Source organism: Aotus nancymaae, unplaced genomic scaffold (genome assembly GCF_030222135.1).
Source record: "Aotus nancymaae isolate 86718 unplaced genomic scaffold, 86718_ANA_hifiasm-v0.15.2.pri h1tg000021l, whole genome shotgun sequence".
Lineage (NCBI taxonomy): Eukaryota > Metazoa > Chordata > Mammalia > Primates > Aotidae > Aotus > Aotus nancymaae.
This window is the reverse complement of record NW_026988433.1, coordinates 12,519,583-12,546,653: the sequence shown is the minus strand read 5'-3', so window position 1 is coordinate 12,546,653 and position 27,071 is coordinate 12,519,583. Positions and strand designations below refer to the sequence as shown.

At 44.4% G+C, this 27,071-nt stretch overlaps 1 protein-coding gene across 5 annotated transcripts in view; it reads left to right on the top strand.

The window, feature by feature from the left end:
- Positions 1-1,148: 1,148 nt before the first annotated feature.
- RNF10 (ring finger protein 10) overlaps positions 1,149-27,071 on the top strand; it is a 43,157-nt gene continuing 17,234 nt past the window's right edge. For 3 of the 5 annotated variants that reach the window (XM_064379712.1, XM_064379714.1, XM_064379713.1), the window contains exons 1-6: positions 1,605-1,761; positions 12,843-13,039; positions 20,603-20,802; positions 22,375-22,465; positions 24,837-25,021; positions 25,099-25,235. In XM_064379712.1, the coding sequence (XP_064235782.1) occupies positions 1,605-1,761; positions 12,843-13,039; positions 20,603-20,802; positions 22,375-22,465; positions 24,837-25,021; positions 25,099-25,235 (967 nt within the window). Of the gene's footprint in view, positions 1,762-6,900; positions 6,956-12,842; positions 13,040-20,602; positions 20,803-22,374; positions 22,466-24,836; positions 25,022-25,098; positions 25,236-27,071 lie in introns of those variants that run through there. The other 2 variants (XM_012468956.3, XM_012468957.3) reach the window with 2 other exon arrangements.

Genomic DNA, 27,071 nt, shown 5'->3' with positions numbered 1-27,071 from the left:
TTTTCGTATTTTTAGTAGAGACAAGGTTTCGCCATGTTGGTCAGGCTGGTCTTGAACTCTTGACCTCGTAGCCACCTGCCTCAGCCTCCCAAAGTGCTGGGATTACGGGCGTGAGCCACCAAGCCCGGCCAAGAATAAAAATAGTTTTTAAAAAGTTACTAGCATGACGACTTATGTTGGAGTGTAAAAAAAAAAAAAGTTAAGCCAAGGCCAGATGCAGTGTTTCACGCCCGTAATCCCAGCATTTTGGGAGGCCGAGGTGGGCGGTTCAGAGGTCAGGAGATCAAGACCAGCCTGCCCAATATGGCGAAACCCTGGCTCCACTAAAAATACAAAAATTAGCTGGGTGTGGTTGCGGGCGCCTGTAATTCCCCAGCTACTTGGGAGGCTGCGGCAGGAGAATCGTTTGAAACTGGGAGGCAGAGGTAGCAGTGAGCCGAGATCACACCACTGCACTCCAGCCTGGTCGACAGAGCAAGACTCCGTCTCGAGAAAAGAAAAAAAAGAATTATTATTCTTTAGAGACAGGGGTCTCGCTATAGTCCCCAGGCTGGTCTGGAACTCCTGGTCTCCAAGGATCCTTCCACCACTGCCTCCCAAAGTGTTGGGATTACACGCATGAACCATGGTCTCCGGCCGTTTCTGCCTCAGTCTCCCGAGTAGTTGGGACCACAGGCGTGTGCCACCACGCCAGGCTAGAGAAATAAAGTGATGTACTGTATGAAGTATTGTAAAGTGATACTAAATGTAAGGTATTGTCCTTATTAGCGCTATTATTATTATTCCTAATACGAGATAGGCTAAGGGCCATAAATCAATTGGTATTAACGCTGGAATTAGAACCATAGATCAAACAAGTCTAGAAAGGAGTTCCATGGGTATTTCAATGTTTGGCTATATTATTGTTAGTGTATATTATTATTGTTACTGTATTTTTAGTGTACTAAGTCAAAAAACCTGGACCTGGAGAGAACTACAACTCGCATTATCCTGAACACCCTCACAGTGGGGTTGGAGCGGGGGTCGGGGAGAAAATTAAAAGAAGAAAAAAAAAAACCCACGAGCCCCGGATGTATGCAAAAACTACATTTCCCAGAAGACGTCACCCCCTCGCCGCTATATATATAGTCCATCCGGGTTCTTCGAGATGCTGTTTGGCGACTCGTCGCCATTCCCGGAGTAACTCAGCCTCGGCCCAGGGGCGAGTGTCCGTCGCTGTGTCGGAGACACTTGTCCCCGACACCAAGACAGCCAGCCCTCTCCCCTGCCCCGCGGCGGGAGAGCGTGTCCGGCCGGCCGGCGGGGCTCGCGCACCCTCCCTCACTTCCCCTTCCCCCGCAGCCTCCGCCCCGCCAGGCCCGGCCAGGACTCCCGAGCCCCGGCCTCCTCCTCCTCCTCGATCACCGCTGCCGCCGGGCTTGACAGCCCCGTCCGCCGCTTCTCTTTCTAATTTGAGAAGCCAAGGAAGGAAACAGGGAAAAATGTCGCCATGAAGACCGAGAACCGCTGCCGCCGCCGACCCCCGCCGGCCCTGAACGCCATGAGCCTGGGTCCCTGCCGCGCCCGCTCCGCTCCGACCGCCGTCGCCGCCGAGGCCCCCGTTGATGCCGCTGAGCTCCCCCAACGCCGCCGCCACCGCCTCCGACATGGACAAGAACAGCGGCTCCAACAGCTCCTCCGCCTGTTCTGGCAGCAGCAAAGGGCAACAGCCGCCCCGCTCCGCCTCGGCGGGGCCAGCCGGCGAGTCTAAACCCAAGAGCGGTAAGGGCGGGCCTGCGGCAGTGGCCGGGGGCGACTGCCCCTGAGGCTGGGGAGAATCCTTGCTCTCTTGTCTGCTGGGTTACCCCAGGACAGGCTCCACTTTCTATTATAGCTCCTACCTGCCCTTTTCCATGGCTTTCATTAGTTATGTTAATCAGCGCTGTATTGCGTGGTTTACGTGGGTCGTTTACATTAATACTCAGAACTGCTCGAATCCCCATTTTACACATGAGGAAAGCAAGATTGAGAAAGGGTAAGGTCACCCGGCTAGTATGTGCCTCACAGCATGCCTTAAGACCTGGTTTGTCTGACTCATCAGTCCACGCTCCTGAAACCACTACGTTCTTCTACCCTTTAGAGTTGAATTAACATTGGACAGTGTTCAAGTTTAGACGGGTGGGTGGGGCCCGAGGGCCTTTCAAACTTAGGTCTCTTATTTAATAATCTGGCCCCAGATCCATTCCTCTGTCGAAGAGGAAGTCATTGAATGGGCTATTCAGTGTGGGGTTAAGAGCACAGACTATCAATTCAGTCTTTTTGGGTCCCAGTTTGCCAGACCTTGAGTGAGTGCCCTGAGTTTACTTACCTGTAAAGGTAGGTGGAGGTAAAATAATTAAATAAACTTTAAAAACAAAAAACAAATAAACTAAGGTCTTAGGGTATCTGACGTCTATTTTCCACGAGATACACGTCTATTTTTGTGTGTTGGACTATTATTGTCCTTTAACAGGGATGGTTTTATATCTGTAAAAGCCTCTCAATATTAAATTATGACCATAATGATGATAGCTATCTTTAATCGAGGGCTTACCATGTGCCAAGTACTAGGTGAAGTTTTTTTTTTTTTTTGAGACAGTCTCACTCTGTCACCCAGGTTGGAGTGCAGTGGTGTGATCTCTGCTCACTGCAACCTCCCCCCTCCCGAGTTCAAGCAATTCTCCTGCCTCAGCCTCCTGAGTAGCTGGGGTTACAGGCGTCTGCCACCGCGCCTGGCTAATTTTTGTATTTTTAGCAGAGACGGAGTTTCACAATCTTGGCCAGGCTTGTCCTGAACTCCTGATCTCGTGATCCACCCGCCTCAGCTTCCTAAAGTGTTGGGATTACAGGCGTGAGCCACTGCGCCTGGCCTGAAGTTTTTACCTTTATTATCACTGTGCCAGTCACTGACCTGTCTAGCAGGGTGAAATTGTTCATATTTAAGGAAGGAATAAGCTGAACAGGTAGGATGTTAGGAGTTGGCAGAGATTGGAGTCTAATGTTTATTTTATTTCGAAGTTTGTACTAATCTCTGCTCTCTTTTGTATTTCAATCACATTAGCAGTAATAGGAAGGTGTTGTCAGCGACAGTGGGTATGTTGTGGCAGAGAGGGAAATATTCGGAGTTCCTAAATGTGTAGGTCCAGTTTAAAACAGTTAAAACAGCTTAAAACAAATAAAAATCTGTAAGAGAGACCTGACGTGGTGGCTCACGCCTGTAATCCCAGCACTTTGGGAGGCTGAGGTGGGGAGCGTCACTTGAGCTCAAGAATTCCATACCAGTTTGGGCAAGATTGTCTCTATAGGGAAAAAAAAAAAATTAACTGGGTATGGTGGCACATACCTGTAATCCTATCTACTCAGAAAGGTGAGGTGGGAGGATCACATAAGCTTAAGGAAGTTTCAGCTGCAGTGAGTTGTATCCGGACACTGCATTCCATCCAGCCTGGGGGGCGGAGAGACCCCGTCTCTAAACAAAACTGTAAGGCTGACTTAAACCAGACAAAATCGAACAAAAAATTGTAAGGCTTACTAACTCATTCGGAGTTCACCTACTGAATATAGCAAACTTGTTTACCTGGTGTGAGACCAGTAGAAGTTTGGATTCTTGGGCCATGTGAGGAAATGGTATGTATGCAGACTGATTTTGCGGTTATGCACATGTGTAGCTTTGCCATAGATCCCTCAAAAGGTAGAAGGAAGCCAGTCCTTTTGGTGAGTGTTAGAACTGGTTTAGAGTGGTCTGTTGCTCAAAGCAATTGATAAGTAAGTTTATTTTTGCACTCTGTTCCCAGATGTATGTTAAGGATTTGGTTCTCCAGCTGTCTGAATTCTCAACTAATGTTTCTGCAGCTCCTCTTTAAGCCACTGTCATACATTCATTAGTCAGTTGGAATAAATGCCTTAAGTTTATTTCCTAGTTAGCAGTAGGTGAAAACTTGCGACAACTCGAACAAAATAAAACAAACAGGTATTTAAGGAATTTTACTTCTATGTCCTTCACTTTGAATATGTTGATTATTGGAATTAACTCTCATTACCGAAGAAGATGATACAGAATTCTATAGTAGTTTGACCAAAGCAAATATTTGTCATTGTTGACATTTCAAATGGGCTGGGTGACTGTAATCCCAGCACTTTGGGAGGCTGAGGTAGGCGGATTGCTTGAGCCCAGGAGTTCAAGACCCTGTCCTGCAAAAAAATAAATGAGCCAGGCCTGGTGGCACACACCTGTAGTCCCAGCTGTGTAGAGGCTGAGGCAGGAGGAGGAGGAAGAGCACTTGAACCCAGAAGTTCAAGGCTGCAGTGAGCCATGATCACTCTACTGCACTCTAGCCTGGGTGGCAGAGTGAGACCCTGTCTCCAAACAACAAGAAGAAAGCTTTTTTAAAAACTCATGTAAAGGGTCTTTGTTAGATTTTATGAATTCACAGGTGTGCCCTCAGGCAGTGTTTGTTTTTTGTTTAATGTGTGTGTTAGAAAGCTTGACTGTGTTGGCCAGTGCCAGTGTCTGCTTTTCTGGCTTTAGCTGTGCGTATTCCCTTCCTAAGGAAGGATGGGCTTTGTAGCCAAATCCATACTTCTTCACTAACCATAATCCACTGCTTGCATTTAGGAATAAATTAAAAGGCAGAATATGTGGAGATTAAAAGATTAGGAAACTTTGGATATTGGCTGATTTTTAAAGTTGAACCTAAGCTGGTATGTTAACAACATAACAGCTGTTATGTTAACAGCATAACAGCTAAGACCATAAGCTGTTATGTTAACAACGTAACAGCTAAGATCAGGGCTACTACAATACTATTCAGGAACTCGGATGCGGTGACTTCTTGATGAGATGGTTGCTCTAACAAAAGGGTAGTCTCAAGTTCTGCATAATCCCATCAAAAGATTTCTGCAGTATTTCATAAACTGAACACTTCATATACTGGATTCTGCTGGAAATCGTTGAAAGGACCTTGAATTACAGAGTACTGAGTTGAAGGGAAAGCAAGAAGGTTTAGGTAAAAAGATAGTTTGTCTATCTTTTGTCAAGGTGAAAAGAGCAAGAGTTTTCAGCATTCAAATATTTTTTTCTTATTTATTTATTTATTTTTTAAAAAATAGAGATGGGGTTTCAGCATGTTGGCCAAGCTGGTCTCGAACTCCTGGCCTCAAGTGATCCACCCACCTCGGCCTCCCAAAGTGCTGGGATTACAGGCGTGAGCCACTGCGCCCGGCCAGCATTCAAATATTTAAGTCCCCTTTTTTTCTCCTCCTATACTACCTCATGTGGAAAAAAGCTGTTTGGTTTCTATTCTGTGAACTGTCATAAATCATCATTTGCTTCCTAGCTACATGATTAATTTCCTCGAGATTTTTGTTCAGTGGCTGGTTTTAATTTGCCCTTCATTCGTACACAGGAAGTAGGTACATTTGGCTACCAGGATTTTCTTGATCTTTCTGGCTGGAGTGGCATTACAGTTTCTTTGCCTGAGCTAATTGCCCTAAACATTTATACAACATTCCTTTTCTTGATTATATTCCTACAGCTTCATTCATTCCAGTAGTGTTAATAGGCATTTCTAAGAACATTTAGCAGTGAATATCCTGTGAACATAGCTCAGAGGAGAGAAGGTGAGTTAGAAAGTGGGGAAAGTCATTTAGAATTAACAAAGTAAAAACAGGCAAGAGAGAAGGTAGGCCGTTTATGGGCAGACAGTGGACCCTGGCCAGGAACCAGGCTTTTGTCCCACCCCCCTGGGGAGATAGAACTGCCAGGGAGGTTAACGAAGGTCAGGAATTATGAAGCAGTTATTTTGAGGTTGGTGGTATGAAGCACTGCCCTGGCATTCTTCCTGTTACTCCGGTTCCAGAAACCAGGTTACTAGTGATAATCTGCTTTGAAGAATGCCTCTGACCTGTAAATGGACCTGGAGATTTTAATGGTTTTGAAAATTGAGGTGATTTGAAGCCTTCAGTAAAACCACTTCAAGAAATTAAAATAATTTCAGGGCCTGTTGGCTGGAATCTTGGTTTATATGGTTTTGTTGGAAGTCTAGTGGGTGCTCTTCACAGGAATGATTTGAGTTTATTAATGATAGGCTTTCAAATCATAGCACTATATGTCAGCCACTATGGTAGGCAGTTTACAGTTTTCTTAATCCTCATGATTCTATGAGGAAGTATGGTAGAGTATTAGTCCTATTTTACAGACAAGAAAAACGAGGCAGCCGGGCGCGGTGGCTTACGCCTGTAATCCTAGCACTTTGGGAGGCTGAGGTGGGTGGATCATCTGAGGTCAGGAGTTTAAGACCAGCCTGGCCATCATAGTGCAACCCCATCTTAAAAAAAAAAGAAAAAGAAAAAGAAAAACGAGGCTTTGCAGAGTTAAGAGTGATCTGTCCAAGTAAATATTTATGAAATCCTAGGCAGTATTTTTCTTTTTTTTTTTTTCTTTCTTTTTGAGACAGAATTTCGCTCTTGTTACCCAGGCTGGAGTGCAATGGCGCAATCTCGGCTCACCGCACCCTCTGCCTCTTGCTTTCAGGCAATTCTCCTGCCTCAGCCTCCTGAGTAGCTGGGATTACAGGCACGCGCCACCATGCCCAGCTAATTTTTTGTATTTTTAGTAGAGACGGGGTTTCACCATGTTGACCAGGATGGTCTCGATCTCTTGACCTCGTGATCCCCCCGCCTCAGCCTCCCAAAGTGCTGGGATTACAGGCGTGAGCCACCGCGCCCGGCCCTAGGCAGTATTTTTCAATAAGTTTTGCATAATCTCACTTAGCAATCAGGTAACTTACTGGCACATGCATCATTCCTGATACCACCTCTCTCTTCCTTTCATTCAGAATTACTAATTTCAGCTGGATTCAATTTGTTGTCAGTTGATTCTGTAGTAAGGCCATATGTTGCCCCTCTGGAGGTGCTTGTCAACTACTCTGGACGATGGGTAAGCAACTTGCTTGCGATTACAGCATGAATCAGCAGCAGAAACTTCCTGACTGGTGTTCTGACCTCTAGGCTGAGCCACCTGTTAGAACTAGAGCTAGAAATGAGGATGCCAAGTAATTTAACTTGGCAGCCCTTAATTTGGTAATGGGGGAAGGCTGAGATATACCTACTGCTACTTGGTAGAGACCCTTCCATTGGGGAAATGTGGGACAACTGAGAAGCTAAGTTTTTTTATTTTTTATTTTAAGAGACGGGGTTTTACTCTGTTGGCCAGGATGGTCTCGATCTCCTGACCTCGTGATCTGCCTGCCTCGGCCTTCCAAAGTGTTGGGATTACAGGCGTGAGCCACTGCACCCAGCCTTGAGTTAAGTTTTTAAGTCACTTATTTGTTGACTCTGGACCCTGAGTTTAACTAGTGGTCCTGTTCATTTTGGAATGTGTCTCGACAGTAGTTCTTGGCAGTTGTTTTCAGCTGTGGCTGTGCATCAGAATCTCCTCAGGATTTTTTTTTTTCCTCTGAGATGGAATCTTACTCTGTCACCCAGGCTGGAGTGCAGCATGCAGTTTCGACTCACTGCAACCTCTGCCTCCTGGGTTCAAGCAATTCTCCTGCCTCAGCCTCCTGAATAGCTGGGATTACAGGTGCCTGCCACCACACCCGGCTAATTTTTGTATTTTTAGTAGAGACGGTTTCACCATCTTGACCAGGCTGGTGGCCTCCTGACCTCGTGAGAAATTTCAAAAAAAAAATTAGGGGGGGTGCCGCTTCCTAGGAATTCTTTCTGATTTTGTTTGTTTTGTAGAGATGGGGGGGGGGGTCTCAATATGTTGCCCAGGCTGGTCTTGAACTCCTGGCTTCGAGTGATCCTCCCACCTCAGCCTCCCAAAGTGCTGGGCTTACAGGCATGAGCCACTGTGCCTGACCTTTCTTTCTGATTCTTTAAGCCTAGATTGGGCCTATGGGTCCTGGGGATTCATAATTTTAAAAGTCTGTGCAAGTGATTCTGGTGTGCAGCTAGGACTGGGAACTAGCATTTACCCACAGTTCCTTCTCCCAGGAACTTGACTTTTTTCTGTTTTCCAAAATCTAAAGTGGATCATCTCATCACTCCTGTTCTACCCTTGAGTTTTTCACATGTATATTCTGGCAAGTTTTCCACAAAATATCTCAAAAATAGTACTCTGAATTTTATCTCTGGGTCCCAGGCCTGACGATACATACCTTCAACCTTTAGCTGCCTGTTGCCTGGGTCTAGAGATAAGAGCCAGTCTTTCACTTGACGTGTCTGTCTTCATACCCTTAGGTAAATGGAAGACGAGAGAAAGGACTTGATTTTAGCAACTAAAATCGTGAATCATGTTGTGGTCAGTTGTGGTTTGGAAATGAGCAGTTTACTGTCTATCAGAGAGCAGTTCTGTAAGCATTAGGAAACTGTTTCCTTGGCAGTGTGGTAATAAGTGAGGAAATGAAGACAGCCCTCTTGCTAAGTGCCAGTTTACTTTCTTAAGCCCTTGCCATGTAGAATCTGGCTTTACCTTATCTATGCAAACCGTGAAGTGCATCTTGAAAGCAGCAGTTAGGGTCAGTTAGGGTCTAGGATCATCTGAAACAGTCTTGGATAACGAGGTGATATGTTTTCTCTTTATATACCTATCTATCCTTGTAAAATCTCTTTTGTTTGAGGTGATGTGAAGTGGAGTTAAGGAAAGCAAAGCAAGAAAATGTGGCTGAGTTAGCTAGGGTTTTGCATCCCCTGAATTTTCCCTTTATTTGAAATTTTTTATTTTTTAAAAGAGATAAGCTTTTGCTCCATCACTCAGGCTGGCATGCAGTGGTGCAAACATAATTCACTGCAACCTTGGCCTCCCAAAGTGCTGGGATTACAGGCATGAGCTACGGCGCCTGGCCTATCTTTTGTTTTTTTGACACGGGGTCTCACTCTGTAGCCCAGGGTAGAGAGCAGTGGTGCCATTGTAGCATACTGCAGCCTCAACCTTGGCGTAAGCAATCCTCCCAACTCAGCTTCTCAGCTAGGACTGCAGATTTGTTCCACCACACCAAGCAAATTTTTAAATTTTTTGTAGAGATGGGGTCTCGATATGTTGCCCAGGCTGGTCTCAAACTCCTGGGCTCAAGTGATCCTCTTGCTTTGGCTTCCTAAAGTGTTGAAATAACAGGTGTGAGCCACCAAGCTTAGCACCAAAACTTTGCTTTCTGATTGTTACTATTAGTGCCATGATAATACAAACTGTTGCTAACTGAAGTAGTAGATAAAAGTCTAGTTTTTAAATTCTAACTTTATTCTGTTTTTTGAGACAGTCTCACTCTGTTGCCCAGGCTGGAGACAGTCTCACTCTGTTGCCCAGGCTGGAGTTAGTGGTGTGATTTCAGCTCACTGCAAACTCTGCCTCCCGGGTTCAAATGATTCTCATGCCTCAGCCTCCCAAGTAGCTGGGATTAAATGCATGTGCCACCACCCCTGGCTAATTTTTGTATTTTTAGTAAAGATGGGCTTTCACCATGTTGGCCAGGCTGGTCTCAAACTCCTGGCCTCATGTGATCTGTCTGCCTTGGCCTCCTAAAGTGCTGGGATTATAGGCGTGAGCCATCATGTCTGGCCTTAAGTAATAACATTAAATTAAACTCTGGTCACTGTCCCTAAGCAGGATTTAAGGGTAACTGGTAGGAGTGAACCTAGCCTGTTTCTGTGACTGTCTGTTCTATTTACACTGCTGCCATCTCACATGATTTAGATTGACTCCCAGGTTGTAGGTGGTCACGTTTGGAGAGAATGACATTTATTCAATGAGGTTGACAGACTATGAGCGTGAAGTGGTTGCTTTCAAAATTTGGACTCTGATTTATTAACTCACATTTTCTTTTCTCTGAAATGTTGTTTCACCTTGAATTTATTTAGCCTGCTATAGGAAGCTGGTGATTATACTTACCAAGAAATAATTTCTTCTAAATTTAAAAAATTACTCAGAGAATATTACAAGTCTGCAGACAGTTACTTTTGTATTATATCAGAATCTTAGAGTGTGAGGGCTGAGCATAGGAATTCCTTAAAAGCTCATCTGGGTGATTGCTATGAACTGGCCAGATTGCGAATCATTGTAAGAGGATTAAAGTGGGGCCAGGCCCCATGGCTCATGCTTACAATTCCAGCACTTTGGGAGGCTGAGGTGGGAAGATCTCCTGAGCCTGGAGGATCACCTGAGCCTAGGAGTTTGAGACCACCCAGGGCAACAGAGTGAGACCTCGTCTCTACAAAAATTTAAAAATTTAGGCCAGGCATGGTGGCTTATGCCTGTAATCCCAGCACTTTCGGAGGCTGAGGGTGGTGGATCGCTTGAGCTCAGGAGTTTGAGACCAGCCCAGGCAACGTGGCAAAACCCTGTCTCTGTAAAAAATATAAAAATAAGCCAAGAGTGGTGGTACGTGCCTGGAGTCCCCAGCTACTTAGGAGGGTGCTGAGACAGGAGGATTGCATGAACCCCAGAGGTTGAGGCTGCAGTGAGCCGAGATCATGCCACTGCACTACAGCCTGGGTGACAAAGTAAGACCCTGTCTGAAAAAATTAGCTCGGTGTGGTGGTGCACACCTGCAGTCCTAGCTGGGAGGCTGAGTTGGAAGGATTGCTTAAACCAGGATTGCTTAAGCAAAGGATTGCTGCAGTGTGCTATGATGGCGCCACTGCTCTCCACCCTGGGCTGAGTGAGAATCTGTCTCAAAAAAAAAAAAGGCCAGGCACGGTGGCTTATGCCTGTAATCCCAGTATTTTGGGAGGCTGAGATGGGCAGATCACCTGAGGTCAGGAGTTCAAGACCAGCGTGGCCAACATGGCAAAACCCCACCTCTACTAAAAATACAAAATTAGCCAGGTGTGGTGGCTCATGCCTGTAATCTCAACTACTTGGGAGGCCGAAGCAGGAGAATTGCTTGAACCTGGGAAGTAGAGGTTTCAGTGAGCCAAGATGGCATCACTGCACTCCAGCCTGGGCAATAGAGTGAGACTTGTCTTAAAAAAAAAAAAAACTAGGCATGGTGGTTCGTACCTATAATCCTAATGGTTTGGAAGGCCGAGGCAGGATTGATTTAGTCCAGGAGTTTGAAACAAGTCTGGGTAACAAAGTGAGACCCCATCTCTACAGAAAAAATAGGCTGGGTGTGGTGGCTCATGCCTATAATCTCAGCACTTTGGGAGGCCATGGCGGGTGGATCACTTGAGCTTTGGAGTTTGAGACCAGCTTGGGCAACAAGGGCAAACCCTGTGTCCACAAAAAACACAAAAATTAGCTGGACATGGTGGTGAGTGCTTGTAGTCTCAGCTACTCAGGAAGCTGAGTGGGAGGGTGGCTTAAGCCTGGGAGGCGGAGGTTGCTGTGAGCTAAGATTGCGCCACTGCACCATAGCCCGGGTAACAGAGCGAGACCCTGTCTCTAAATAAATGAATAAAATGCATAAATAATTATTATATAGTTGGAGTATAAATAAATTGGTGTAACAGTTTCAGAAAGCAACCTAAGAATGTATAAATGGCTTTGACCATATTTTATCTGCTAATTCCGCTGTCAGAATTTGACATAATTAATCACAAAAGCCTCTGTCTAAAGAGACTCCCAATGCTATTATATTAAACTAGCAAAAAAATTAGAAGCCACCTAAATGTACAACAATGTGGGGTTGGTTACATCATTCTGTAAGTGTGTGACGAACAAGGATACAGCAATTAATCATGCTTTTGAAGACTAGGGATGCATAAAAATTCTCACAGAGTAGTAAGCAGAAAAGATATCTTCTATGCTTGTCATTTGTCACAAATCAAAAGTATAAGATTTGTGGCAAGTATGTAAAATGGAGATTAAAAGGAAACCAATGTTAATGGATTAGTGCTCTGTGAGTACTGGCAACTTTATTCTTCCGTATTTTCAGAATTGAACATGTATTATAATTGGAGAGAAAAACATTTTTAAAAGGATATAACTCAAGCTGAGTTATATGCTTTTATTTATTTCTTTTTTTGATAGTCTTTTCTCTGTCGCCCAGGCTGGAGTACAATGGCATGTTCTTGGCTCACTGCAATCTCTGCCTCCCGGGTTCAAGCAATTCTCCTGCCTCAGCCTCCCAAGTAGCTGAAGTAGCTGGGATTACAGGTGCCTGTCACCATGCCTGGCTAATTTTTTGTATTTTTAGCAGAAATGGGTTTTCACCATGTTAGCTAGGCTGGTCTCCAACTCCTGACCTCAGGTGATCCACCCGCCTTGGCCTCCCAAGGTGTTGGGATTACAGGCATGAGCCACCACTCCCAGCCACTAATATGCTTTTAGAGCACAACTTCTTTGGTTCTATCGATTTAACAGCTTCTGAGTTTGACCTCTAGAACATATGCAAACATGGTTTTGCTTTTATAAAAGCCTTTTGAATATATTTGCTAAGGCCTAGGACAACGCCTTGTAGTGTAGAATCTGGTTATGCTATAGTAATTTAAAGGGGAATGTCTTCTGTCCTGCCACCAGGTGAAATACTTTTCCTTAATACAGAATGGCTCTTTCATTTCCTGTAACTGTATATGACTGAACTTTTACAGGGGCAGTGGTAAGCTCTGTAAAATAGAGACATTATCGACTGAGAATCCATGTGGTTTGATCTACACTGTGTTTGTCTTGAGGGAGGAGACCCTTTAGGCTTCATTATTGCAAGAAATAAAAACACATGTTGTCTTACTCAAAGCGCTTGTGCTCTGGCCCAAACCCAGATTTTTGGAGGTGGTAGAAGGGCCCATTTACCTTTGTTTAAATAGTTTTGCTGGGAGGTGGAGGGCAGTTGGCTTGAGTGAATGTATCACTTCTTAAGGCGTTCTTTTGTGTTTCTTGCTTTCAGATGGAAAGAACTCAAGTGGATCCAAGCGTTATAATCGCAAACGTGAACCTTCCTACCCCAAAAATGAAAGTTTTAGCAACCAGTCCCGTCGCTCCAGTTCACAGAAAAGCAAGACTTTTAACAAGATGCCTCCTCAAAGGGGCGGCGGCAGCACCAAACTCTTTAGCTCTTCTTTTAATGGTGGAAGACGAGATGAGGTATGGAATTGGAAAATATCCTTTCTAGAACATAAGCATGAGATTTGATCCCACTCCTGCCCCTCAGTTTATCAATAGTTGAGGAGGGGACCAAGAGGTGGAGGAATAGATAATCAGAGGAGTCTTGAGTAGCTGAGAGGGTTAACTAGGTCTGAAACCTTTCCTCCTTTTTGCCCCTGAAGATTATGAAACTTTCCTTGGAGGAAGGAAAATTCTCTTTTTGGCAAATTTGGGGTTCCTTAATTTGTATAATCCTTTCATTATCACTCTTGAATTATAGATACCTTCTGGAATATTAAGGTAATAAAATGACATTATGACATTTACCTTTGTAATAATCTAGCAAAATGTAAAATGCCTATATCCATAGTCTCAGGTTTTTTTTTAGGAGTTTCTTAGCTATGCTTCTGTAAGTGCAAGGGTGTTCACTGCTGGGTTTGTAGTTGCAAAATTTGGGAAATAACCTAAATGCTTATCAACAACAGACTGGCAGAGTATGTTGCATAATATGTAATTACTATAGAATAAGACAGATTAAAAAAATGTAGACCGAGGGAAGTAAAGGGATAGAGAAACAAGGAAGACAGTTTTGAGGCAAAGCAAGTAGGCTACCATGGGTGGAGGAGGAGAGGCAGGAAATGTACCCAAAGACTAGGAAAGGGATCAGATCAGGTGGGGCTTTGAAGGAGTTTGACTTTTGTTCAGAGAGATGGGAAGCCATTGAAAGGTTTAATGAGAAAAGTAAGGTAATCTGATTTGGAGTTTTAAGGGGAAGAGTGGAAGCAGGAAGACTAGTAAAGAGGCTACAAAGATATTCTTGGTGAGAGGATGGAAGCTTTGAAAGAGGGTGAGTGATGGAGGTGGTGAGAAATGTTAAGATTTCAGACATTACTTGCAGGTAGAGCCAAAACTTTTTGTTAGATGTGGGGTCTGAGCAGAGAAAAGGATGAGTAATGTTTTTGGCATAAGCCCAATTCAGGTGCCTTTTGCTGGAATGGAGAACATTCTTTCCTGAAGAGCACAAAGTTTTTTTGGGAGAGCGGATAGGGTTGAGATAAAGAACTTCAGTTTGGAAATATTACATGTACATTGAAATTCCTATTTGATAAATATAAGCAGAATATAAATAGAGGTTTGTAGTTCACTGCGAATCAGCAGTCAAGGAAGAGACCGAGGTTAGAGAGCTTTCAGCATACAGTTGGTGCTTAAAGCTGTGGAACTAAGTGAGGTAGATTAAGCAAAAATGGATTAGGTTCAAGAACTGAACCCCTGAGTCTGGATAAGAGACTAGCAAAAGAGAGCGTGGTCAGGGTGGGAGGAAGAGAGCTGAAAGGCATTGCAGAATGTTGCCAGTTTTGTCAAGTGCTGCTGATAGGCTGAGTATGAATAGAACTGAAAATTGACCATTCAATTTGAAAATGTGAAGGTAGGTGTTTGGCCTTGAGTTGCTTTGGTGGAGTGTTGAAGACTTGGCATCTAGACTGGAGAGAATGGGAGGGTAGGAAGAAGAAACAGCAAGTATAGACAGTACTTTTTAGTGGTTTTACTTAAAGGGGAGAGGGACATGAGGCAGTGCTTGAAGGGGATGTGAGCTTGAGGGGTTTTTTTTTTGAGATGGAGTTGTGCTCTTGTTGCCCAGGCTGGAGTGCAGTGGCATGATCTCAGCTCACTGCAACCTCCACCTCCTGGATTCAAGCGATTCTCTTTCCTCAGCCTCTTGAGTAGCTGGGATTACAGGCACCTGCCACCACATCTGGCTAATTTTTTGTATTTTTAGTAGAGATGGGGTTTTGCCATGTTGGCCAGGCTGGTTTCAAACTCCTGACTTCAGGTGATCTGCCCACCTCGGCCTCCCAAAGTGCTGGGATTATAGGTGTAAACCACTGTGCCCAGCTGCTTGAGGGATTTTAAGATTAGGGAAATTATAGCATGTCTGTGCTCATTGGATGGTTCTGGTGAGAGGGAAAGTGATGCAGGGGAAAGGGAGAGAATTGCTGAGCAGTGTCCTTGAGTCTTTGAGATCTAGTATGAAGTGGAGCAGTTGGCTTTGATAGGAACTCTGCCAGTTCATCCCCAGTAACAAAAGGAAGGCCTGGTGCTGGAGGTGGGGTCGGAGGCAGTTGGAATTCTTTGCTGATTGTTCTATGTTTCTCAGTGGAAGACTTAAGGTGAGCTGAGAGGAGATTTGGAAGCGTGAGGAGTGAAGGAGTTGTCTGGGAAAGTGAGAGATGAATGGACTGCAGAAGTGTACTAGGATTGCAGTACTACCAGGCAGCACGAGGGTCTACTATGGTGAGGCTGATCAGTGTGGTTCTGTTTGTTAGCCCTGTTTGTCTGCTCCAGGGCTGATGTGGAATAGGCCAAGAGTTGAATTAATCAGGGGAAGGTTTTGCCAGGTGAATACAGAAGATGTATGAAGAAGTAGGTGATGGGGCCAGGGATGGTGGCTCACGCCTGTAATCCCAGCACTTTGGGAGGTTGAGGTGGGCGGATCATGAGGTCAGGAGTTTGAGACCAGCCTGCCTGGTCAATGTGAAACCCTGTCTCTACTAAAAATACAAAAATTAGCCAGGTGTGGTGGTGGGCACCTGTAATCCCAGCTACTCAGGAGGCTAAGGCAGGAGAATCGCTTGAACCTGGGAGGCAGAGGTTGCAGGGAGCTGATATCGCGTCACTGCACTCCAGCTTGGGCTACAGAGCAAGACTCCATCTCAAAACATAAAATTTAAAAAAGGAAGTGGGCAGTGGACCATAGGATCTAAGCCAAATCTGACGGGTTGGATCATTGATTTGGAGATCCTAGTGGGGGTAAAAAATTGATGGAGTCAGGACTAAACCTGGGGAAGGAGTGTATTCCTGGTTGGACGAGAGAATGCTCAAAGTTAATATGGTGGAAGAGGTTGTGTTTGTCAGCATAGTCTAGACTGTAGAACACTCCTGTCTAATAGAATATCAGGCCACATATGTAATCTTACATTTTCTAGTTGCCTGCACTAAAGAAGTAAAAAAGAAGTCAATTTTAATATATTCAGTATATCTAAAATGTAAGTTTACTACATGGTACAGCCACATTTCAAGTGCTTAGTAGCTACATCTAGCTAGTGGCTGCTGTATTGGACATTACAGCTCTAGAAGGAAAACCCAGGGGTTTGGGTGGCTGAGGTGGGAGGGGCAAACTAATTGGAAGAGAGGAGGTCAAGGACCTGGAGTTCAGGGTATTGGGAGGATAATCAGGAAATATGAGTGGTGTCTGAGAAAGTGACAGTGGCCAGTGAGGACAAGGTGAAGATGATAGAAGGTTGAGAATGTGGAGGATTTTGTTGACTGAGCATAAGCTCTTAGATCTAAGTTTCGGGCACTGAGTGTGGAAGACTGATTAGGAAGATATCAGAGCCATGTGGAGATGAAAAATAAGGGATGACCTAGGAGTCTTGGGCTTCCCATATTGGACAGACATAAACAGAATGTGGTGTTACCTTTAAGCTTGATTGTTAATATAAGAAAGGAAGTTATCTGACTGTATTGTATACCACCAGTTGTATTAAATTAATTTTTTTTTTTTTTTTGGGACAGTCTTGCTGTGTTCCCCAGGCTGGAGTGCAGTAGCGCGATATCTGCTCACTGCAACCTCTGCCTCCCGGGTTCAAGCAATTCTCCTGCCTCAGCCTCCCGAGTAGCTGGGATTACAGGTGCCCATCATGGCGCCTGGCTAATTTTTGTATTTTTAGTAGAGATGGGGCTTCACTGTATTGGCCACGCTGATCTTGAACTCCTAACCTTGTGATCCGCCTACCTCGGCTTCCCAAAGTGCTGGGTTTACAGGCATGAGCCACCACGACCTAATTAATTATTTTTAATTTATTATTTTTGAGACAGGGTCTGCTGTGTCACCAAGGCTGGAGTGCAGTGGCATGATTTGTCTCACTGTAGCCTTGACCTACTGGGCTCAAATCATCCTCCCACCACAGCCTTCCAGGTAGCTGGGACTTTAGGCATGTATCACTAAGCCTGGCTAATTTTTAAATTTTTTGTAGAGACATAGTATCCCTGTGTTGCCCAGGCTGGTCTCAAACTCCTTGTCTCAAATGATCCTCCCTCCTTGGCCTCCTAAAGCACTGGGATTACAGATGTGAGCCACTGTGCCCATCCTAATTTTTTTTTTTTTTTTTGAGACGGAGTCTTGCTCTGTCACCCAGCTTGGAGTGCAGTGGCATGATCTCGGCTTACTGCAACCTCTGCCTCCTGGGTTCAAGCAATTCTCCTGCGTGTCATCCTCCTGAATAGCTGGGATTACAGGTGCATGCCACACACCCAGCTAATTTTTGTATTTTTAGTAGAGACGGGGTTTCGCCATGTAGACCAGGCTGGTCTCAAACTCCTGACCTCGTGATCTGCCCGCCTCGGCCTCCCAAAGTGTTGGGATTACAGGCAGGAGCCACTGCGCCCGGCTTCCCATCCTGATTTTATTTTTAAATTTTAGATTTTATTTTTCAGACACAGAGTCTTACTATGTTCCCAGGCTGGAGTACAGTGGCTATTCACAGGTATGATCATAGTGCACTGCAACATTGAATTCCTCGGCTCAAGTGATTCTCTTCAGTCTCCTGAGTGGCTGAGACTGCAGGTGTGCACTACCATGCCTGGCTTTGTATTTATTTTGTTTCTTTTTTTTTCAAAGATGGGGTCACCATGATGACCCAGCTGGTCTTGAACTCCTGACCTCAGGTGATCCACCCACCTCGGTCTCCCAAAGTGCTAGGATTACAGGCGTGAGCCACCGCGCCTGGCCTGTATTTATTTTTAGAGGTTGTGTTAGTCCATTCTGTCTTTGCTATTAAGAACTACCTGAGACTGGGTAATTTATAAAGAAGAGAGGTTTAATTAACTCATAGTTCTGCAGGCTGTACAGGAAGCATGACTGGGGAGGCCTCAGGAAACTTATAATTATGGCAGAAGGCGAAGGGGAAGCAGGCACATCTTACATGGCAAGAGAAGGAGGAAGAGAGTGGAAGATAAGAGGAAGTGCTACATCCTATTTTTTTTTTTTTTTTTTTGAGACAGAATCTTGTTCTGTCACCAGGCTGGAGTGCAATGGCATGATCTTGGCTCACTGCAACCTCTGCCTCCTGGGTTCAAACAATTCTCCTGCTTCAGCTTCCTGAGTAGCCAGGACTATAGGCGTGTGCCACCACGTCCACCTAATTTTTGTATTTTTAGTAGAGATGGGGTTTCACCAAGTTGGCCAGGATGGTCTTGATCTCTTGACCTTGTGATCAGCCCCCCTTGGCCTCCCAAAGTGCTGGGATTACAAGCGTGAGCCAATGCGCCCAGCTACATACTTTTAGACAACCAGATCTCCTGAGAACTCACTGTCATAAGAACAGCAAGGGGGAAGTCTGCCCCATGATCTAATCACCTCACTAGACCCCTCCACCAACACTGGGGATTATAATTCTACGCAAGATTTGGGAGGGGACACAAATGCAATCCATATCAAAGGTCATATACCATGATTCTGTATGCATAGAATATGTCAGAGAACATGTTAACTTCCTCTGGAAGAGAAATTGCATTTCACCATATCCCTTTTTGTATTCTTTTTGTTTTTGAGATGGAGTCTCACTCTGTCACCAGGCTGGAGTGCAGTGGCACGCAATCTGTCTCCTGGGTTCAAGCGATTCTCCTGCCTCAGCTTCCCGAGTAGCTGGGACTATAGGTGTGTGCCACCACGCCCAGCTAATTTTTATATTTTTAGTAGAGACAGGGTTTCACCATGTTGGTCTTGATCTCTTGACCTTATGGTCTGCCCTCCTTGGCCTCCCAAAGTGCTGGATTACAGGCATAAGCCCCATGTTTTTGGATTATTTACCATGTGTGTGCAAGTGCTGCTTACCAAAAATCTTCAAATTTGACTAAGCAGCAAAAGCCTTAAATTTGTATTTTCTTTGACTCAATAATTCCTCTGTACATTCAAAAGAAATAATTGTAGGTACTCAAATATTTGTGCATAAAGAATGTATCCAAGGCCAGGCACGATGGCTCACGCCTGTAATCCCAGAACTTTGGGAGGCCAAGGCCCATGGATTACGAGGTCAGGCATTCAAGACCAGCCTGGCTAAGATGGTGAAGCCCGGTCTCCACTAGAAATACAAAAATTAGCCAAGTGTGGTGGCGGATACCTGTAATCCCAGATACTGCTACTCAGGAGGCTGAGGCAGAGAATTGCGTGAACCCGGAAGGCGGAGATTGCAGTGAACCTATTATTGCGCCACTGCACTCCAGCCTGGGTGACAGAACGAGACTCTGTCTCAAAAAATAAAAAATAAAAATTAAAAATGCGCTTATCACAGCATTATTTTGAAACGGTGGAAAAGCTACAAACAATCTGCGCCATATAATAGGGCAGTAAACTATGGTATACTCACATAATATAATGGTATGCAGCTATTTGAAGTGACTAACGAAGTGTTATAACATTAAGTGGGAAAGTGGAGCTGGGAAATGCCCTAGCTGACTTCCATTTGTTTTACTGCAATTTGGGAACATTCAGAGGACTGAAATACACCTTGACATGGTTTCCTCCACATCTTCGCTTGCAGTGGTGTTTCTCGTATGGTTTCTTGGCTACCTTATAAACTGTTTCTGAATCTGCTGATTGGGCTTATTTCTGAACACAGAGCTAGTCTGCCTACATGTTCCAGTTCTGTCAGTTTTAATTAGCAATGAATAACTGTGTCTTAGATGGGAGGTCTGGTAGGATCTAGAACCTGTGTCAGCAGCTCTGCCTGCAAACCATCTCCAGAGTGTGGCTACACAGACTCACTTTGCCAGAAGCAGACCAAAGAACAAATAGTTAACAAGAGTGAAGGTGTTTGAGTCCTATGGGACTGTTGAAAAGATTAATCCGGCTAAGTAAATTTTTGTGATTAAAGATAGCTAGAGATGTTCTTGCTAGGTTTTGTCCTTGAATGGTTAATTGTCACTTAGCAGGGCAGATTAAACAGTTTAATCCTATTGTAAAGGCTCTTTTTCCCCTCTTCATTTCTGTTCTTTCTTGGGTAGGCTTTTGTATTACTCCCTCCCAGGATGATTTTTTTGCTTTAAGCCTGTTTTATTTAATTTTTTTAAAAAAGGAATAAAAGAACGGCTACTCCATATACAAAGCCTATTTAGTTACTATTTTAAGCTGTGTAGGCCTGGCCTGGTAGCTCACGCCTGTAATCCCAGCACTTTGGGAGGCTGAGGAGGCTGGATCAGGAGTTCAAGACCAGCCTGGCCAACATGGCGAAACCCCATCTCTAGTAAAAATGCAAATATTAGTCAGGAGTGGTGGCGGCTGCCTGTAGTCCCAGCTACTCTGGAGGCTGAGGCAGGAAAATTGAACTCGGGAGGCTGAGGTTGCAGTGAGCCGAGATTATGCCATTGCACTCTAGCCTGAGTAACAGAGTGAGACGCTGTCTCAAAAAAAATTTAAGTTGTATGGAAAGAGGGGTTTTTTTGGGTTTCTGCTATAAATCAGTGTCATCTTAATCTGAAATACTAATTCATTTTCATTCTCTCTAGGTAGCAGAGGCTCAACGGGCAGAGTTTAGCCCTGCCCAGTTCTCTGGTCCTAAGAAGATCAACCTGAACCACTTGTTGAATTTCACTTTTGAACCCCGTGGCCAGATGGGTCACTTCGAAGGCAGTGGACATGGTAGCTGGGGAAAAAGGAACAAGTGGGGACATAAGCCTTTTAACAAGGAACTCTTTTTACAGGCCAAGTGAGTATTCTGTACCTCAGAGGAAAGGGAAAGTGGGCCTCTCTGGATAGCTGTGGTGCTGCTGTGAGGAGGCTTTCTTTTTATTTCTTTTTATTTTTTTTAAGACTAGTCAAGTGCAGTAGTGAGAAGCGGGGAAGGGGTAGAACAAGGAGTTCGATCTGTAACTGACTGTGAACAATCAATTGAGGTAACTCACTACCTTCGGACCAGCCAGAGGCTTTCTTTAAACTATTGTGGGAGAGAAGCAGAAAGGGAATTGGTCTAGTTCTTTTACTCTTCACTGCCAACGCCTGCTTCCTTTCTTTTACCCACTTTCCAGGTGGATGTTCTTGGTACTTAATATAATGCTTAAATAACTGTGTTAGTATAATGATGAGGTAGAAAGTATTTGGAGTTGGAAGAGGAAATTTCTTGAGAGCCAATGGAATGACAGGCTATAGTGCTTGGCATACATTTGCTTAAATACGATCCCCTTTTGTTTTTTTGTGTGTGTGGCCTTAGTCATAATTTAAGATCTGACCTTTCATCTAGGTTGAAGTAACCGTTTTGTCCTTTCTATGAATTGATTTCAAATGATTGAGTAATAACAGTTTTTTTTTTGTTTTGTTTTGTTTTTGAGACAGAGTCTTGCTCTGTCCCCGAGGCTGGAGTGCAGTGGCGTGATCTTGGCTCACTGCAACCTCTGCCTCTCGGGTTCAACCGACTCTCCTGCCTCAGCCCAAGTAACTGGGATTACAGGTGCCGGCCACCACACCCAGCTTATTTATTTATTTATTTTTTGAGATGGAGTCTTGCTGTATCACCTAGGCTGGAGTGCAGTGGTATGATCTTGGCTCACTGCAACCTCTGCCTCCCAGGTTCAAGCGATTCTCCTGCCTTAGCCTCCCTCATAGTTAGGACTACAGGCGAGTGCCATCATGCCCGGCCAATTTTTTTTGTAGTTTTAGTAGAGACAGGTTTCACCATGGTAGCCAGGATGGTCTCAATCTCCTGACCTCGTGATCTACCCACCTTAGCCTCCCAAAGTGCTGGGATTACAGGCATGTGTCACTGCTCCCAGCCTAATTTTGTATATTTAGTAGAGATGGGGTTTCAACATGTTGCCCAGACTGGTCTCTAACTCCTGACCTCAAGTGATCCACCCACCTTGGCCTCCCAAAGTGCTGGGATTACAGGCATGAGGCATCGTACCTGGCTGAGAACAGTCTTTTCAACTACCTTGAAGACTAGGCATTTTCTGGGTTCTAAGGGGTGAGAGAGGAAATCTGGCTTACTGCTGTTTGATGGAGTCACAGTCTAGGTTAATTTTAGTTCAAGGATGCCTTCGGGGAATTTGACTGGACTTGGAAGCAGAAGAAAACAGTTCATGGATTTAGACTTCTTGCTGAGTCTTTGGGTTCCTTCCAGAGCTGGAGCTCAGAACTGAGGCTGAGATCCTAGTGCAGTGCCTCATGAACCAGGGCTGTTAATAGCCTGCGTTTGATTTCTAAGTGAAGATGACAAATTTCTGCTGAGGGCTTATTGGTAGATTCTGACAGTCTAAGTTTTTCCTGTCTTCCCCCCTATTTCTAGCTGCCAATTTGTAGTGTCTGAAGACCAAGACTACACAGCTCATTTTGCTGATCCTGATACATTAGTTAACTGGGACTTTGTGGAGCAAGTGGTGAGTAGCTCAGCCAAGCCTGCCTGTAAGCTATGAGTGGGAGAGAGCACTAAATAAAGGTACTGTGGTGACACAGCAGCTGTTGGCTGTGTTCACTGCCTGATACCCTTTTCTGCCTGGCCTTTCTATAGACATTTCCCAGAGGTCAGTTCCTGGTTCTTCCTGGAGTCCATTTTGTGACTAATTGGCACTGGCCTGTAGGGATGGTATATGAAAGGTTTTGATTTGAAGGTTTATAAGCTGGGAAATAGTAACCCCTTACACTCCTGACCTGGGTTGGACTCATTGCTTCATTGGCAGCCATTTGTAGCAATCAGTATCAAAGTAGGCCGCAGCCTTGTGGCAGGTGAGCAGATGAATGAGCCACACAGTTCACAGTTGTACTTTTTTTTTTTTTTTTTTTTTTTTGGAGACAGAGTCTTGCTCTGTTGCCAGGCTGGAGTGCAGTGGCGCTATCTTGGCTCACTGCAACCTCTGCCTTCCTGGTTCAAGTGATTCTCCTGCTTCAGCTTCCCAAGCAGCTGGGACTACAGGTGCATGCCACCATGTGCAGCTAATTTTTCTATTTTTAGTAGAGGTGGGATTTCACCATGTTTACCAGGATGGTCTTGCTCGTGATCTGCTTGTCTTGGCCTTCCAAAGTGCTGGGATTACAGGTATGAGCCACTGTACCCAGCTTTTTTTTTTTTAGACAGAGTCTCACTCTGTTGTCCAGGCTGGAATACAGTCCTCCTGGATTCAAGCAATTCTCATGCCTCAGCCTCCTAAGTAGCTGGGATTACAGGTGCACCCCCCGACACCGACCATGCCTGGCTAATTTTTTTTTGAGATGGAGCCTTGCTTTGTTGCCAGGCTGGAGCACAGTGGCACAGTCTCGGCTCACTGCAACCTCCGCCTCCTGGGTTCAAGTGATTCTTGTGCCTGAGCCTCCCGAGTAACTGGGACTACAGGCGTGTGCCAAATGCCTGGCTAATTTTTGTATTTTTAGTAGAGACAGGGTTTCTCCATGTTGTCCAGGATGGTTTCGAACTCCTGACCGCAAGTGATCCACCCACCTTGGCTTCCCAAGGTACTGAGGTTACAGGCATAAGCCACCACGCCTTGCCCAGTTGTACTTCTTTCTTTCTTTCTTTCTTTTTATTTTTTTGAGACAGTCTCGCTCTGTTGCCCCGCTGGAGTGCAGTGGCACGATGCGATGTTGGCTCACTGTAACCTCCACCTCCTGGGTTCAAGTGATTCTCTTGTCTCAGCCTCCCGAGTAGCTGGAATTACAGGCGTGTGCCACTATGCCTGGCTAATTTTTATATTTTTAGTAGAGACAGCGTTCCACTGTGTTATTCAGGCCGGTCTCAAACTCCCAGCCTCAAATGATCCACACATCTTGGCCTTCCAAAGTGCTGGGATTACAGGCGTGAGTCAGTGTGCCCAGCCCTAGTTGCACTTTCAAAGCCACTACTGTGTTTTCTATTGAAGTTATAAACTCTAGGTATCCCCTTGTTGATCCTAATAGGGTATCTGTTGAAGAATAATAATTTCAAAATGATAGGTACTTTTTTTTTTGATGAGCAGGGGCTTTTGACCCCAAAGCTTGAACTCTGACTACTGTGAAAATGTATAAAATCATCTGAGAATGACATAAAAGGCATAAAAACTTAAGTTTTTTTTTTTTTTTTTAAATATAGGCACACATAAAGTGAAGTATTTTTAATGTGTTTTCTGTTGGAAATTACTGGTAAATTACTTCTAGACCCTTTATAGAACTTTATGCATACTTTTTTTTTTTTTTTTTTGAGATGCAGTCTCACTCTGTCACCCAGGCTGGAGTGCCACGGCCCAATCTCAGCTCACTGCAACCTCCACCTCCTGGGTTTAAGCAATTCTCCTACCTCAGCCTCCTGAGTAGCTGGGATTACAGGTGCCCACTACCATGCCCAGCTAATTTTTGCATTTTTAGTAGAGACGGGGTTTCACCACGTTGGCCAGGCTGGTCTTGAACTTCTGACCTCAGGCGATCTGCCTGCCTTGGCCTCCCAAAGTGTTGGGATTACAGGCGTGAGCCACCACTCCCAGCTGCATACATATTACATCTTTTTTGTGAATGGGAATATAGTGATTTGTCATTTTTAAAAATTTAATGTGGAACCCCCCAAAATACCTGTCGTGTATTTATTATATTAAGCCATTTTTATGGTTTCCTTAATGATTTGCTTGAAGAGCTGTCATATATTTACTACATTGTTAAACAATTTTTAGAAGATGTGTTGCGTATAAGGATGTATGGGGATGGGTATGAGAGAGTAAAGGCTTATAACTTTAACAGTCCCTAATCAATTCTGCAAGTAGTGAACCTTGTGGTGGCATTTTGTTTCAGCGCATTTGTAGCCATGAAGTGCCATCTTGCCCAATATGCCTCTATCCACCTACTGCAGCCAAGATAACCCGTTGTGGACACATCTTCTGCTGGGCATGCATCCTGCATTATCTTTCACTGAGTGAGAAGGCCTGGAGTAAATGCCCCATCTGTTATAGTTCTGTGCATAAGAAGGATCTCAAGAGGTGAGATTGAGACATTTACTAGATTCGATCCCAGTCTGTTCACTCTTTGCCCTGCTACATATGTGTCCATGTTTCAGTGTTGTTGCCACAGAGTCACATCAGTATGTTGTTGGTGATACCATTACGATGCAGCTGATGAAGAGGGAGAAAGGGGTGTTGGTGGCATTGCCCAAATCCAAATGGATGAATGTAGACCATCCCATTCATCTAGGAGGTGAGTTCTTTAAATTTTGGGGCAAATAATCCTGGGTACATCCTTTAAGGTGATTGAATATATCTAAGTGTCAGAAAGTTAAGTCTTTGGGCAAGGCTTAAGCCCAAGGCTTAAACCCAAGGATTCTGGTAGGTTAGGGTGGAGTTTGTAGAGGGTAGATTAACTCTTGGTTTCAGAGTTTTGTATATATTGTTTAATGTATACATCTTAATTTTTCATTTTACAAGGTTTTACTGGCTAGTGTCTTTCACTGTGCCCAGTCTTAGGGGTTCTGTAGTCAGCTAGTCTTGGTGCCTGTCGTCAAGAAACTTAGTAGTAGTCTGATAGAAGAGACAGACTGGTAGACAAGCCATTAGGATAAAGAGTGTGGTAAGTGCTGACAGTGAGTGCCAGAGATGTATTCCCTGTGTTTCATGCAGAAGTGAGCATTTGATTAAAATAGCATTTCAGGGCTGGGCGCGGTGGCTCACGCCTGTAATCCCAGCACTTTGGGAGGCCGAGGCAGGTGGATCACGAAGTCAAGAGATCGAGACCATCCTGGTCAACATGGTGAAACCCCGTCTCTACTAAAAATACAAAAAAAATTAGCTGGGCATGGTGGCGCGTGCCTGTAATCCCAGCTACTCAGGAGGCTGAGGCAGGAGAATTGCCTGAACCCAGGAGGCAGAGGTTGCGGTGAGCCGAGATTGCGCCATTGCACTCCAGCCTGGGTAACAAGAGCAAAACTCCGTCTCAAAAAAAAAAAAAAAAGCATTTCAGTCTCTGAGGAAAAGATAGATTTCTCAATAAATGGTATTGAAACAGTTGATTCGCTGGGCATGGTGGCTCAAACCTGTAATCCAAGCACTTTGGAGGCCAAGGCGGGCAGATCACCTGAGGTCGGGAGGGAGTTCAAGACCAGCCTGACCAACATGGTGAAACCCCGTCTTAAAAAAAAGAAAAAAAAGTTGAAACAATTGATTCTTCTTAAGGAAAAAGTATAATTAGGCTCCTGTTTTATAACGTTCATAAAATTAATTCCACATGGATTGAAGAAGTAAATGTAAAAAATTCAAAAGTTTTAAACCTTTTATTTAAAATAAAATATAGGATAATTTCTTTATAAATCCTCAGATGTATATCTGTCTGAAAGATTGTGTGTTCTCATTTGGGTGGTAAATACGTGTGTGTAATAGTTTTTTTCCTAGTGACTTTGACTGTTTAAATGTTTAACAACTTAAAACATTAAAAATGTGTAATGGGCTGGGCATGGTGGCTGACGCCTGTAATCCCAGCACTTTGGGAGGCCGTCGCAGGTGGATCATGAAATAAGGAGTTCGAGCCCAACCTGGCTAACATGGTGAAACCCCGTCTCTACTGAAAATACAAAAATTAGCTGGGTGTGGTGGCACATGCCTGTAATGCCAGCTACATGGGAGGCTGAGACAGGAGAATCACTTGAATCAGGGGGTCAGAGGTTGCGGTGAGCCGAGATAGCACCACTGCACTCTAGCCTGGTGACAGAATGAGACTCCGTCTAAAAAAAAAAAATTAAAAAAAAATCCTCAGATATGAGTGGATTTTTGAACCAGGCTGAAATGATACATACTATAAAAGATTGATAAATTTGATTTTATAGGAAGGAAACTTATATCTGAGATTTCTTAAAGTTAACAGGTGATAAACTAGGGAAAGATTTACACATTTAAAACTAAGAATTAACATCCAGAACATATAGATGTTCTATAAAGTACATTAATAACTAGTGGAAGAATGGGCTAAGTATGTGACAGCGTTTCCCAGTAAAGAAAACGTTTTTGACTAGCCTGACCAGCATGGTGAAACCCCATCTCTACT